A 15548-nucleotide genomic window follows, 5' to 3' on the forward strand; every position below is an offset into this window, starting at 1 on the left:
GGGAAAGGTCCCTCTGCCAGACAGGAAGTTGGAAAGAGCGGACCAGAGAAAAATCAGCTTTCCTTCCATGGAGCACAGAGTTCTGGGCTCTGTTATCCCTGATGCCCAAATTGGCTTTGACCCATGCAACAGTCTTCATGGTCCAATCTTTTCAAGGATCATGGCTGCTTCCCACTGCCTTCCTGCACAATCTGAAAGAATCGTTGAAGGGGAAGAACCCCAGAGAACCTCCAGCAGTTTGTGGAGGTCTCCCCGCTACTACCGTCCTGGTTGAGGGTGGGGGGCCTTCCAGGGAATAAAGAGATAAAGGGTTGACAACCTCAGGGAGCTCCCAGTCTAGATAATATACCAAGTAAATATTGTCAAATGCTTAGTGCCCATGCCCGGGGAAGGTACTGTGGGAGGACAGAGAAGGGAGGCTTCTTGGAGGAGGAAGCATTTGAGTTGACCTTGAAGGACGGAAGGGACCTCTATGTGGGGAAGGAAGTTGAGAAGTGCGTGGTGGCTGTGGTGGTGGGGAGAGGGATGTTCTAGCCACTTGTCTGGCAGAGCAGACCCAGCACCTTGCCAGGAGGTGTGCAGGAAACTTGGGTTATCACACAGAAGGGCTCCTGGAATCTATCTTAGCAGATGTTAAGTCCTTGGACGGTAGAGCTGCCCTGAAGATTCTACCAAATCTGACCGGAGCAGGGAGTCAAAGGTGTGGATTTGTTGCCTGGTAGAAGAGCTTAATTTGGGGACATTGAAATGCTATGATAAGAAAAAGAAAAGAAGAGAAAAGAATAAAACCTAACCAGCACACAACCCCTAGTGACCCATTCAGTGGGAAATTGGGAAGAGGCGTGTGTTTGTGGGGTACTCTCACACTTTGTAGAGGGGGGCTGTTAAATGTCCTGGGGTGCCTGTGGTTGAGCTGGAATGTCAAAGGTTTCCTGGAAAACGAGGGGGAGCCAGCTCCCACCCCAGAGGGCGAATGTAGTCCAAGCCAGCTTTGGTCTCCCAGGGCTCTCACTTCCCACTGTCTCTTCCCAAGGTGCCTTCCTCATCCCCTACCTGATGATGCTGGCTCTGGCCGGGTTACCCATCTTCTTCCTAGAAGTGTCACTGGGCCAGTTTGCCAGCCAGGGACCAGTGTCTGTATGGAAAGCCATCCCGGCCCTACAAGGTGAGTCCACCCTGCCTTCCAGCTTTCTCAGCCCTATCCTGCTCTCTCTGGCACCACGCGGCCTCCAGGAGGGGGATCTGCTTTTGTGAACAGTAGAATTCACGTTTTCCTTTATTGATGAGTTCCACCTCTGGGACCCTCTGAAGAATGGCCCAAGGTTGCCTCTGGCATTGTTCTGTTCCCAGCAGAATGCCTCAACGTCCCTGATAGACAGAGTCCACTCCACTGTTTGTGTATCCATCTGTAAAAGAGAGCCAAGACCAGCTCCCCACCCCATGCCCAACTGTAAGAATTCCCTAGGATCTGGGATGGAATAAATCCCCGGAAATTTTGCTTCCGCAGGCTGTGGCATCGCGATGCTGATTATCTCCGTCCTAATAGCCATATACTACAATGTGATTATTTGCTACACACTTTTCTACCTGTTTGCCTCATTTGTGTCTGTGCTGCCCTGGGGCTCCTGCAACAACCCTTGGAACACACCAGAATGCAAAGATAAAACCAAACTTTTATTAGGTAAGTTTGGATATACCTACATTAAGTGGTGGGCACAGACATTAAAACAAACAGCCACATATACTTAATTCTAACATTTATTTTATTTTTTAAAAATATTTTTTTATTTATTTGAGAGAGAGAGTGTGTGAGAGAGAGAGAGAGCACAAACAGGGGGGAGGGGTAGAGGCAGAGGGAGAAGCAGACTCCCCGCTGAGCAGGGAGCCTGATGCAGGATTCGATCCCAGGACCCTGGGATCATGACCTGAGCCACAAGGTGCCCCTAATTCTAACATTTTAAAGAGCTCGTGATTCAGAGGAGGAATAATCAAAATCTTGTTTGTTCATGAGTAACTGGAGTGTTTGCTAAAATGCAGATTTACAAGCCCACTGGATGGTCCGATACATTAGATTTGGGTGGGGTTGGGAAATTTGCATATTAGCAAGGTCTCCAGGTGATTCAATTTTTTTTTTTGCAAGGTACAAGTTGAAGCAATGGGGTCTTAGAGTCTAGGAGAGTAATGCATGTGATCCTGGGTCCACACTGAACAAAATACTGCTCAGTGCATGACGTATCTATGAGAACAGCTGCTTGGCCTGAAGACCTCTGATAGAAATGTGCATAATGCAGTGCCTAGAAATGGGGATGTCTGTCTGCGGGGAAGTCAGGGAGAGTTCCTGAAGGTCCCTTTCAGACCTGAAATCCCCTGGGGCTTGAAGGCTTAGGGGGAGCTGTCTGCTTGCTGGGTCAAAGGCCAGCAGGTGAAAGTGAAGGGGAGCAGAGCAGACTTGGGGGCAAGACCCTCTGGTCTAAATGACATCTCTGCCCCTGATAGTACATGGGTCTGGGTCAGGTAACTTCTCTCTCTGGATCTGCACTTTCGTCATTTGTCAAGTAGAAGTCATCATATTCTTTATTGTCCCCACCTCATGGGATGCTGTAAGCCTACAAGAAACAAAGGATATGGGAACCCTCCAGAAATTCAGGTGCCTCAGTCACCTGTGGTCTCTGGTCCTTTCGATGGGCGTCAATAAGGAGGTAGTTTCTTGTTTTCCCAGCATATCTGTTATTCCCCTTAAGCTCAGTCTGTGCTGAGGTCAGACTCCCGCAATCTCTACACGATGGGCTCTCAGTGTTGGCCTCCACACTGGCTCCTTTGCCCTCAGAGCCAGCACATTGCAGAGCTGGGGCATTATCCAGTCCTTCGAGTGTGCTAAGAGAGAAAGGTGAACTCTTCCCTCCCACAGCCCCTGAGAGACGCAGACCTGAAGGCAGAAATGTACACTGCAGCATGTTACACACACGTTTACGTACCCGCGTGCCATGACCCACCTCCGTGACCAACCTCCACCTAAAGAGGTTTTGAATAAGTCTGAAGAAGAGCTAAAACTAAAGACATGTGCCCATTAAATCCAAACCCTGTGTACCTGGAAGTGCTCGGCGGGGGGGGGGGTTGTGGAGGTTCCCAGGTGTGTGGCTCACGGATGGTATGACCAAGAGTGAGTGTCCCTTAGACTCTCTGGGCATCTGTACGGTCTCCATGCAGATGGGTTCTTGGGTTAGGGCAGCAGTTCTCAGCCCAAGCTTCCACGCACCAGAATCACCCGGGGAACTGAAAAATCAAAACATCACTTAGGGTCCACTTCTGACCCGTTAAATCAGACAACTGGGGATGGCATCTAGGACTCTGTAGTTTTAAAGTTCTCCAGGAACCAAAGAACCACTAGGTTGGCGTTTGCCCACACCCCTTTCATTAGGGTACCTTTAACCATTTTTGGAATGGAGTGCCCCACCTTCTTACCCTGCAGTTTCTGCCAGCCCAGTGGTCACCTCGGCAAAGCTGCTCTCTGAGAGAATGACATTCGGTAGCCGTTCACAGGATCACAACCAAGAATTAGCTGCGGGAATGGTTTGCTAGAACATTTTCCAGCATGTAGGATCTAGAGTGCACAATACCTCAAGGTCGTCCCGGAGCCTTGCTTGTCCTTCCCAGATTGTGCCTGGGAGGGAAGTCACTTTTCAAAGGAGCACCTGCTGAAGATGGGCTGCTGGCATGATTCAGGCTCTGTGGGAAGTGCCCCTCGAGACTTCCATCAGGAGCCACGTGGGACATGGTGATCAGTGTCCTGCAGCTGTCCTCTAGGAGGGAGAGTAGTTCAGAAACAACATTCTCTTCAGCTGACAATATAGCACCTTAACACCTAATGATAATGGCTAGCATCACTTCCTACACACCAGGCACCATAGGTAACCCTTTTATTCATATTACCAACGTACAACAAGCACAAGCCAACACATGGCTTTATTATTTTTTCCATTTTGCAGATGAAAAAACTGGAGCTCAAGGTCATAGAGGTAGCTCTGTGGTAGACCTGGGGTTTGAACCCAAGTTTGTCTGCCTCCCAAGGCCACAGTCCGAAAGCACCAGCTAAATGCTCCCCTGTCTACAAAGCAGCTTCATAAATGATGTCTCTGCTCTTCCTAATAAGAGCCCTATGAGTTCCAAGGGGCCAGAGACATGATTACTATTTTGCAGGTGAGAAAGTGAACTTGGCTCAGAGAGTGGAAGTGATAGGCTGTAAGGTGAAAGATAGAACCAGCACTGACATTTAGGTGTCAGGACTCCTGATTCTCTGCTTATCCAGGGTTCCTGAAGAGTCCATGCTCCAGTGGGTTCTGCTTCACCAGTCCTGGCAGAGTGACATCAGTCCATGTGCTCCCTGTTTGTAGCTGAGATTCTGTGGGGTAAAAAGAAAGCCTGGGTGAACAGTAGTTGACTTAGTAGTTCTATTTCTGGGGATCTATCTTAAGAGGGAAAATCAGAGCTACAGATAAGGATTATACATGATTGTTCACGGCAGCCTCATGTACAGTCTTGGAAAACACTAGGAACAACCCGAAGTCAAGTAATTATTGAATAACCCCATGGTTCAAATAAGTTATAGTACATCCATAGGATGAACTATTCTATAGTCATTGAACATGAATATTTCATAAAACATGGGGAACTCTTCATCCAAATACACAAGATGTATTACCAATTTAGGACCGTATTTTTTTTTTAAGATTTTATTTATTTATTTGACAGAGAGACAGCCAGCAAGAGAGGGAACACAAGCAGGGGGAGTGGGAGAGGAAGAAGCAGGCTCCCAGCAGAGGAGCCTGATGTGGGGCTCGATCCCATAACACCGGGATCATGCCCTGAGCCGAAGGCAGACGCTTAACAACTGCACCACCCAGGTGCCCCCTAGGACCATATTTTCTTTTCTACCTTTTCTATGATAGATACATATTTACTTTATAGTCAGAGTATGTACATGTATATACACGTGTGTGTGTGTGTGTTCTTTTTGAAGCAAGCTGAGCGTGTTGACTGGGCCAGGTATGTGGGAGGGGCTGCCCCTGCTTTTGTGGAGTTTCCAGTCTGGCTCACGATAGCTCAGGAAACATTAAAGGCAGAGTAATGGCATTACACAGCCGAGTCCTAGTCGACTGGTACAACCCATAAAAACGATGCAAGGTCTGAGCAGAGATAGCAATAGACATTTTTCACTCTGGGTATTCCCTGGGAGCATACAGACAGGTTGGACAGATTTTTAGCTCATGCTTAGCAAGTACTTTACATTTTTTCCTTTTTTGTTTTTTTAAAGCAAGGGATCAGTCCCCATCTTTCTTTGTGCAGCCCCTCCCTCTGTTCTTCTCGGTGCTATCTGCACATGGGTGTGTTCCGTTACTGGGACCAGGCTAGCCCTTGTAGAAGTATTGGTCCTTCGGGGTCCTGGGCTGACTTCAAAAAGGCGATGATGGTCTGATTTGCAGAGACAGCGGCAGGTTTATGCCCCCACTGCTCTGATGGACAAGTCAGGAGTTCAGATGGTGAATATTCCAGACTCTTTCCCAAATGGCCATTCTGAGAGAGGCTTGCTTAGGAAATGGAAAAAAATCCCTTCCCCTAGTGCAGTGTTCCCCTAATAATCTCCAGGCTCAGCCTCTCCCCGTAACTGCCCGACCATGAGATAGCGTGCCACTGGTCGCAGGAGGAAAGGATTGGATGGCTCTCATTTACGTCCTTCAGTCCCGGCAAGAGGTGTCTGTCCCATGGCTGGCTCAGCATCACTGGGGTCCTATTGCTCCAGAGGCTCACCTCCCCCACAAGATGCCAGGACCCTCTAAACCACCCAGCCCTGGCTCTGTCCTTGAGTAGAGGCTGGGCTTGCAGCTTATTTCTAAGTTGTAGGTTATAAGAGAGACTGTCTTCCTTAGGAGGACTCAACCCTTCAGGTCTCTGTAATGGAGAACAGCTAACCCATGCCCTGACAAGGGAGATCAGCGACTGTTCTGTGAAATGTAGGAGCTGGCTGGGTCATTTCAAATGGGAACACCATAAATACCATTTCTATTTCTGGAATGGCTTCATTTTCATTATAAGTTTAATTAAATGATCCCTTTTCTCCCTAATCTTTCGTGTGCTTTCATTTATTAATAATTGCCCGAGTAAAGAGAATCCCATTCCAACAGCTTTCAATTTAGCGCGACCCTGATCGCTGTTCTTTGTTCGGCGTTGCTGGGCCGCTGAGTGTGGCCGACGCGGCCCACCGTTCTTCCCTCCGCCGGCCCACCTGAAGGCGCCGGGCGCTGGGAAGCACGCTCCTGCCGCCCAGTGGTGGGAAGGGATACTGCAGGAGGCTTGAGGCTGCGGAGAGCCCGCCGCAGTGACGCAGGAATGGTGTGACCTTGCACTGCCGCTAAGAGCAGGGATCCAGAGACATCCAGAGCCGCTCTCTAGGGAAGCTGCCTCGCGTGATTCACAGTGCCAGTTCTGGAAGCGGTCGATGTGGCATTTGCCTGAATGTTAGCGATGTGTTCAGTCTTAAGGGATGGACGTACTTTTTGGCAGGAGTTCAGGAAAAAACTACTGTGCTTACTTACAAAGAAAGGGATGGAGGCGGTCTTCTATTGTCTTTATTCAGATCGCTGCTGGGGGAAACAAGCGCTTCCTCTGTAAATATTTGATAGTTATTAGGTCGGAATCCCTCTGGAACTCTGTCAGTTGATTAGACTAAAGAAGGTAATACAGACTAAGAGGGTAATTTGAGGACATTAAAAAGCAGTGGCTCTCAACCCTGGGAGATTTTTCAGGAGACATTTGATAATGTTTATAGATACTTGGGGTTGTCACAATGGGGATGGTGGGGTGGTGGCGGTGGTGGGTGGATGCCTCTGCCATCTAGTGGACAGAGGTCAGGGATGCTGCCAAATGCCCTGCAAAGCCCAGGACAGCTCCCAACGCAGAGAATTATCTGGCCCCAAAAGTCAGTAGTAACACCGTTGAAAACCCTGATCCAAAGAACTCATCAGAGGGAAGAGTTTCTTATAATTGTTATTTTTAACATTTTATCCGATATAATGAGGTATTCTGAGAGGATGGGGGGAGGCAGTAGGTGATTTATGGCTGGCAAGTAGCATTGTGGGAGAGGATGCTAAGTACTAGAGATGCCGACCCCATAGAAAGGTATAACAACGATGACTGAGTTACGGCTAAAACTGATAGAGTCCAGCGGTGCTCTGGGCACTGTGAGATTTTTTTTTTTTTTCATCCACGATGTCACTTATTTTGACTTTTGCAACTATCTTGTGAGTTAGACACAACTATTATCAGACAGTGGAGGCTTGGACAGATAAAGGAACTCATCTAAACTCTCAGGGCAGGGGAGCCTCGGAACCCACCGCCTTACTCACTTTCCTTTTCTGCGGAGGGCATGCATTGAGAGTTAATGCACCAGACCCGGGTGGCCATGTGCTCTTTTGTTGTTGTTGTTGTTGTTGTTGTTGTTGTTGTTGTTTGGTCCATGATATTTAAAAATAATTTGGTCTTACTTCCAACATTTAAAAATGGAGAGGTTTCATGTAAATATCCAAATTTTCTGCGTCTTTTTCCAGAACACCTGGAAAAGGCATGACGCTGGTTGGCTGGAACATTCTCCAGTTTGCCAGAGTCCCCGCCTCCCCTTATTACCCTCCATTTTATGCCTTCATCATTTGTGTCACCAGCCTGCCTTCTGAAGGTGTTCGAGTCTATGGTCCCTGCTCTCGGCTTCATAGTAGAGTGGCTGAGAGCATGGCTTCCAGAGAGAGAGTGCTTGTTTGCCTCCAGGTTTTGCTGTGTGACCTTAACAAGCATCTGCTCTTCTCCATGCCTCAGTTACTTTATCTGCAGTATAGACAGTGGCAATACCTACCTGGTAGGGGTGATGTGAGGCCTAAATTAGTTGGTGCATATAAAGCACTTACAACAGTATCTGGTATGCTTCATGTAAGTGTTAGCCATTGTTACTGCTGCTGTTCACTCCTTTGTAAAATAGTATCTTTTAGGATAAAATAGTATCTTGGTGGACTCTACTTAAACTATCCGTCAAGTGCTCAGTATTTATAAAGCTGTCAGAGAGGCATTGTAATACGGTCAGAAAGACTTCAGCTTCTCCCTATTTAAAATGAGCATAATAGGGGCGCCTGGGTGGCTCGGTCGGTTGAGTGTCTGACTCTCGTTCTGGGCTCAGGTCATGATCTCACACTTGTGAGATTGAGCCCCGTGCTGGGTTCTGCACTGGGTGTAGAGCCTGCTTAAGATCCTCTCTCTCTCTCCTCTGCCCCTCCCTGTGCTCTCTCTCTCTCTCTAAAAAAAAAAATAAATAAAATGAGTATAGTAATATACACCTCCCAGATTTGATGAGGATTTCACGGGTAAGCATTGTTGAAGTGTCCAGCACAGTGCCTGACATACTAAGAGCCACACGGTTAGTCACCTTTCCCCATCCCAGCTTAGGTCAGGCCTTCTCAGCCTCGACACTCTGGCCATTTTCATGGGATAATTCTCTGTGGTGAGGGGCTGTCCTGTGCATTGGACGATGTTTAGCGGCATCCGTGGCCTCTACGCACTAGATGCCAGTAGCGCCCTGTACCCCAGCTATGACAACTCAAAATGTCTCCAGACATTGCCAAGTGTCCTCTGGGGCACAGATTCGTGCCCGGTTGAGAAGCACCATGTTAGGTCTTCCTGGAGGCTCACAAACACAAGGCGTGGTCGCCACCTCCGCTGCCCCACGTGAGTCTGTGGCAAGCAGATGCAGTGTGTATCTTACAGCAGGTACCGTCTGTCGGTTTCAAGGTGAACTCCTTAGTAAGCTGTCTGTGGTAGTAGTCCTTCAGAAGCTTTGCGTATGTCTAATTAAATTTCAGATTGCAGATTTCGATTTTCAAATTTCAATTGCTGATTCACTTCTGCAAGCCATTTGCTTTCTTCAGAGTCATAAAGATCTGGGTTTGAATTCCAATTCTCTTTCTTATTGTCTGTGTGATTTGAGTAGAGTTACTCAACCTCATTGAACTTTTCCCTTGCTTTTTTAAAGTCTTTTTTTTTTTGCATTTACTTATTTTTATTTGAGAGAGAGAGAGGGAGAGCAGGGGGAGGGGTAGAGGGAGAGGGAGAGAGAGACTCTCAAGGAGACTCCATGGTGAGCATGGAGCCTGACGTGGGGCTCAATCCGGTGAGCCTGAGATTGTGACCTGAGCCAAAATCAAGAGTCAGACACTGAACTGAGCCATGCAGGCGCACCGCCCCCCATCTTAAAAGTGGAGGTAATAGCACCTTCCACCGGGCTGTTGTGAACATTAATGAGATAACACATGCAGAACGCTTGGCACAGCTCTGGCCACATGGGGAGTGCTCCCAAAATGACAGCCTCTGGTATCAGCACGAGACACTGCTGTGGGTACCAGGGTCTCCTGCATGAATAAAACATAACCTTGGGGTTCATCTGACCTAGCTTTGCTCAGTTACCACTTTCCCAAAGTCGCTCTTCAGTATGTGGCAACTATTCTTGGCTCTTGGTTTTCGGTTGCTGGAGAGAGACGTGTGTGTATTTTCTGCACAGCTCTCACCGTGCTTCTGCTCCATCCTCTCTCGAACAGATTCCTGTGTCATCAGCGACCATCCCAAAATACAGATCAAGAACTCAACTTTCTGCATGACTGCCTATCCCAACTTGACAATGGTTAACTTCACCAGCCAGGCCAATAAGACATTTGTCAGTGGGAGTGAAGAGTATTTCAAGTAAGATTTTTTTTTTTTAACTTTCTGAGGGAAACGCAGTGAATGAATGAATTTTCAAGTTGTCGTCTAGAAGTGCAGGTGGCCCAAGGGATGGGTTGCTTCCCTCTGCACCTTCCCTACCTACTTGAGTGATTCGGAAGGAAGGTTCCTTCCCTGGTTGGGCTTCTGAGAGCAGATTGTTGGTCCTCGTGGCTCTGGAGAGTGGAGGTGACTGCATGCTCTTGGTGCTGCTGTCACTCCTGATATCAGTGACAGAACACTGCAAAACCTTCAGCCAATGTGGTCAAAGCAGACCTTCAGTAAACTAGGTGTTGGGGTTTTTTGTTTTGTTTTGTTTTGTTTTTCCTTCCCTCTGAACTTGAGAAGGGAAGAGAGGCAAAAAGTAAAAAAAAAACAAGTCATCGTCAATGATTCAGTTTAAAGAACTATTTTTTTAAAAAACAGTTTGCCTTACTTTCGTACTTTCTACATCCATTTTTTCCAGTCTTTGAGGATTGAGGTTCAGAAATATGAGGAAATCCTCAGCCATCATAGGAAGATTTAATAAAGTTTATGGAATGATTTCTTAAGGTAGATGAATGTGGACAGAGTTCAATGAAGGGTAAATAAGAAACGTTCTCCCATTAAGCTTTATGTCAGGGTTTATAAACTCAGATGTGTCAGGGCTTGGCAGGGAGGTTTTGAAGTATGAACAAGGCAATAGGGAATGGTGGGGAGTGTGGCAAACTGGAGAGCCTGTCTGCCACATGGGAGGGAGGCTGCTGCTACTCAGCTCCAAATGGTTGTTGTCTTGTGGGAAGGTGGGCCAGTGCTGCCAGAGCTTCCAATTTTATTTTATTTTATTTTATTTTATTTTTATTTTTTAAAGATTTTATTTATTTATTTGAGAGAGAGAACCCAAGCAGGGGGAGCAGCAGAGGAAGAGGAGAAGCAGGCTCCCCACTGAGCAGGGAGCCCGATGTGGGGCTCGATCCTAGGACCCTGGGATCATGACCCCAGCCGAAAGCAGATGCTGAACAGACTGAGCCACCAGGTGCCCCTAGAGCTTCCAAGATCATGAGCAGGGGGAGAGGGAGAAGCAGACTCAGGGAGCCCAACTCGGTGCTCATGACCTGAGCCAAAGGCAGATGCTTAACTGACTTAACCCAGGCGCCCCACTTTTACTCAACTCTTGAGCCCCAGTTGCTGCAGGGGTGGAGACAGAAAGGAGCGGGTCTGTTCTAAAACACATGGCTGTGCACTGCCCACAGCCTCCCCAGTGCACGCTCACGAGCGGGCTGGAGGGCACTGTTGCCAGCGAGGCCAGGAGTGGTGCCACCTTCACGTCCCTCTGCAGGTCAGAACATTCTGGGCTGACGTTTCTGCAGTCCCGTAGAGTGTGGATTCTGGCCGGCCCTTTGTTGAGGTCAAGAAGAGCACCCAGCTACAAGCACAGCGCTTGCATCCAGGATGCAGGAGTTGGTCATTGCAGAGCTGAAGGGATTGTCTGAGGCACCACTCCGCGTCCCTATGACTACCTCCTGTCCCCAGGAGTGTGGCTGCCTGCATGCCTGCCTGCCCTGCGGCCAGGCTATAAGCTACCGCCGGGGGTGTGGGGGCTGCCAGGCAGGCCAGGGCTTCTGGAGCAGAAACACAGATGACCAGCAGCTCCCTTCTGTTTGCGTGTTCTCAGTCTTTGACTACATTCCTTGAATAAGGGCCAGCCAGCCCTGCCTTTCCATTTCAGCCAACCTCGGCCGGCGGACGTGCCCAACGCAACTGGAACTAAAGTACAGAGCAGCAGTTTTAGTCATTGAGCCTAGTGACTCTGTTTTTTACATTGAGAATTATGCAAATACAATTGGAATACAGCCTCATGAAAGAGTAGAACACTACAGAAAAAGACACAAAAATCGTCCTTGACAGTTCAGAGTTCCTATTAGTCGTGTGTCCTTATAGAAAGACGTCAGCCTTGGGACTGCCTGTTGGCAGGCTGGGCTGGGACCCCCAACGCTGTTGGACATGTCACACTTGTCCTGGGGCAGGTCCGGATGCCAGTGGAGCTGAGAGGCTGCCCAGGGACACGAGAGGCTTCCCAGCACATAATTAGGAACCGGGTAAATCCAGCTGGCCTTTTTGCAGACAGCTGTGGACTCGAACCCAGATCAGAGCATCCCTCACCCTGATCTCCTAAGGTCCCTAACTGGGAGGGTGAGGAGGGCTGGGGTTTATTCAAGGCTCCTGGCTCTGCAGGGAGATGAAACCTGCAGACCGTCACTTCCCTCCCTCCTCATTCCCCTCCCTGCTTTCTCTTTCCAACTCTTAGGTACTTTGTGCTGAAGATTTCTGCTGGAATTGAATATCCTGGGGAGATCAGGTGGCCACTAGCCTTCTGCCTCTTCCTGGCTTGGGTGATTGTGTATGCGTCCCTGGCAAAAGGAATCAAGACTTCAGGAAAAGTAAGAACTTGTATTTAACAACAACAACAAAAAAATCTCTGGGACCCCCAGGGATGGTTGTGTCTTGGAGCCACAAAAGAGCCCTGGAAAGAGACTCAGGATACATGCGGGTAATTCTGACTCTGAACCTGAGTGGCTCTGGGGCCTTGGGCAAGTGACTTCACTTCTGTCTGTAAAACGGGATAATAACACCTTCCTTTCAGGGCTGTTTTTTTTTTTTTTAATGCAACTTTTTTTTTTTAAGATTTTATTTATTTATTTGATAGAGAGAGGCAGCGAGAGAAGGAACACAAGCAAGGGGAGTGGGAGAGGGAGAAGCAGGCTTCCTGCCAAGCACGGAGCCCGACGCGGGGCTCGATCCCAGGACCCTGGGATCATGACCTGAGCCAAAGGCAGACGCTTAACGGCTAAGCCACCCAGGCGCCCCTCAGGGCTGTTTTGGGGACCAAATGAGACAGATGCACACAGAACTCCCGAGGGACCGTGTGGGTCCTGAGTAGCTTCCTTCCTCCCCTGTCGGGGGCTGCCACACCATTCAGCAGAGGGGACCCCTGTCCTGTGATTCGGTCGCTCTCCCTATGCTCCTTCTGGCTTTTTGCTTCGTGGTCTGGCCGCCAGTCATTAATTGCTTCTGCCGAGAAGCTGGAAAAAAGACCAAAATTGTGAGTTGGACTCCTTCTCATCACTCCCACCACCATGTTCTGGACTTTTCACGCCCTTTTTGCAGCCGCCCAGCCCAACAATTTTCCACTTCACGTGCCCAAAGCCCTACATGGTGGTGGTCCTGCCAGTGGGACTTTGGTTGAGTAAAGACTTGGCCACTCTTGCTGAGCAGTTGCTAGGCTCGCCCTTTGGACAGGTTGGAATTCCCACCCCAGGCTCCATTCCAAGGCACAGAAAACAAGGAGTCCGGGAAAGCTCAGGGCACACTGGACGTTCTTGTAAGGGTCACACTGTTTCCCTCATCTTCCTGCTGCTTTAGAGAAACCCCTTAAACAGTTAACCTGTCACTTGATGATAACCACTATTATTTAATCATCCTAAGACTCATTTGCGTGGCTCAGGATGAAACCCAAGATGTCTTTCAGGCCCAAGGAATGAGTGTGATGGTGGTGGACTCAGACCAGAGGTTGTGGGGTTGATTTGGTCTAGGTGTTCCAGCCAGGGCTCACTGTGGAAGGGTCTCAAGGACATACAGGTCTGTACCACCTCCCACCTCCCAGGTGGGCTCCATTTCCCCGCCAGGTGCCCAAACCTGGCACCCATCAGCACAGAGCTGTCTGTCCTCTCCCTGGGCACATGGTCACGCTCACAGGTGCCTTTGGATAACAACTCTTTCTGCTGCCCGCCCTGTAATCTGGAGCCACAGGGACTTGGGCTCCAGCAGGATCGTCAGGATTACAAGGGGCCGGGGGTGCCCCTCAAATCACATAAGGTTGGGGGAGAAGCAGCCTGGGGGTGAGGAGCTGGGTTCTAGTCCAGGGCTTCCCCTGGGCTTTGGTGTGTAGGAACATCTCTACCTGGGCCATGAAACCTGGCTGAGCTTCTGATTTGCTCTTAGCTTTTATCTGTTTTTCTGCTACAATGAAAAGCAAATTTTCCTTGATCCTCACTATTGCGGAAGTCTCCCCATTTCTAAAGTAAAGGCAGTCAGGCTGGGTGATGCCTAAGATGCTGTAGCTCCAGCATTATTCTGTCTGAACACTTGCTGGGTCAGCTGATCTTAGTTTTCCTCTCCAGCCTCAGTTTCCCCTTTGTAAAATGAGAGCTGGGATCAGGTGACCCCTAAGGAGCCTGCTGGCTCGGAATGAGTGGTTAAGACTAGATTGTTTTCCTAAGGCAGCAGGAAGATGGGGGAAATGTTGAGATGACCCTTACAACAACGGCCCGTGTGTCCTGAGGTTCCTGGACTCCTTGCCTTCTGTGGTTTGGAGCCCAGCCAAGTGCTTGCTTGGCAAGAGTGGCCAAGGATTTGCGCAAACAGATCTCGCCGGCAGGATTGTCACTTACAACTCGAGATAGAGACAGGGCAACCTTGACCATGATTGACGTGGCCAGGTAGGTCTCTAGCAGACAGGTCTCCCAGCAGGATAGGCTAGAGGGGTGACTGCAGGAGAGGAGGTGGTAGGTAAGGAGGGGAAGGATGGCCTGCTGGCTCTAGAGTTAGGGCAGTCTGAGTTCAAATCCTGCCTTTATTGCTTTCTCATTGTAAAACTCAGGGCAAACTATTTGACCCACGGAGCCTCAGTTTCTGCATCTGTAAACTGGGAATAACAGTACATACCACATAGGATCTGTATAGGGATTAAATGAGATCAGCCACGTACAATACCCGGCATATGGTCCGTTCTTTTTTTTTTTTTTTTTTTATATATATATATTTTTTATTCATTTGACAGAGATAGAGACAGCCAGCGAGAGAGGGAACACAAGCAGGGGGAGTGGGAGAGGAAGAATCAGGCTCCCAGCGGAGGAGCCCGATGTGGGACTCGATCCCGGAACGCCGGGATCACGCCCTGAGCCGAAGGCAGACGCTTAACGACTGCGCTACCCAGGCGCCCCATGGTCCGTTCTTCACTAGCATTAGCTTTTCTCATGTTTGTGATGATGAACGACTGATGTATTGGGTGGGCACTGCGCCACTCTGACATCTTGAGAGCAGTGGCTCTAGTGGGGAAATGGGGAGAGAAAGGGAGCTCTGTTGAACACCGTGTGCCCAGCACCGTGGTAACAGGGATGCATGCATTAGTTCATCCATCCGCACAACAGTCTGCCAAGTAAGCACATTTGTTCCCATTTTGTAGATACGGAAGGTGACACACATCAGGGTAGAGCAAATTACCCGAAGTCACACAGCTTTTAAGTGGCAGTGGTGGGATTTGAACCTAGGCCTATTGCCCTTTATTTTTTTTTTTTTAACTTTTTTTTTTTTTTTAAGATTTTATTTATTTATTCGACAGAGATAGAGACAGCCAGCGAGAGAGGGAACACAGCAGGGGAGTGGGAGAGGAAGAAGCAGGCTCATAGCGGAGGAGCCTGATGTGGGGCTCGATCCCATAACGCCGGGATCACGCCCTGAGCCAAAGGCAAACGCTCAACCGCTGTGCCACCCAGGCGCCCCGGCCTATTGCCCTTTAAAGCCTGGACTCCTTCCACTACATGACATTCTTTCCCCAGGAGGGGCTGTTAAGAAGAGATGAAAATGAGGAGCTGTGGAGGCATTGTTTGCACAGGGGGGAGGAAAGTCCCCCCACGGGGAGCCAGCACCCTGGCATTCCTACCCCATCTCTGCACCACCAGCTGTCATTGCCAGGTGGGCAAGTCACAGGAGGCACTGGG

General features: G+C 49.1%; 1 protein-coding gene across 1 annotated transcript in view; it reads left to right on the forward strand.

The window, feature by feature from the left end:
- The window catches only part of SLC6A5 (solute carrier family 6 member 5), a 50735-nt gene that overhangs the window by 6137 nt on the left and 29050 nt on the right, over positions 1-15548 (forward strand). Inside the window, exons 4-7 of the mRNA XM_045808664.2 lie at positions 1034-1165; positions 1508-1681; positions 9630-9771; positions 12077-12209. Of these exons, the coding sequence (XP_045664620.1) occupies positions 1034-1165; positions 1508-1681; positions 9630-9771; positions 12077-12209 (581 nt within the window). The remainder of the gene's footprint in view (positions 1-1033; positions 1166-1507; positions 1682-9629; positions 9772-12076; positions 12210-15548) is intronic.

This window comes from Ursus americanus, chromosome 24, assembly GCF_024610735.1.
Source record: "Ursus americanus isolate L20-20 chromosome 24, mUrsAme1.1.p, whole genome shotgun sequence".
NCBI lineage: Eukaryota > Metazoa > Chordata > Mammalia > Carnivora > Ursidae > Ursus > Ursus americanus.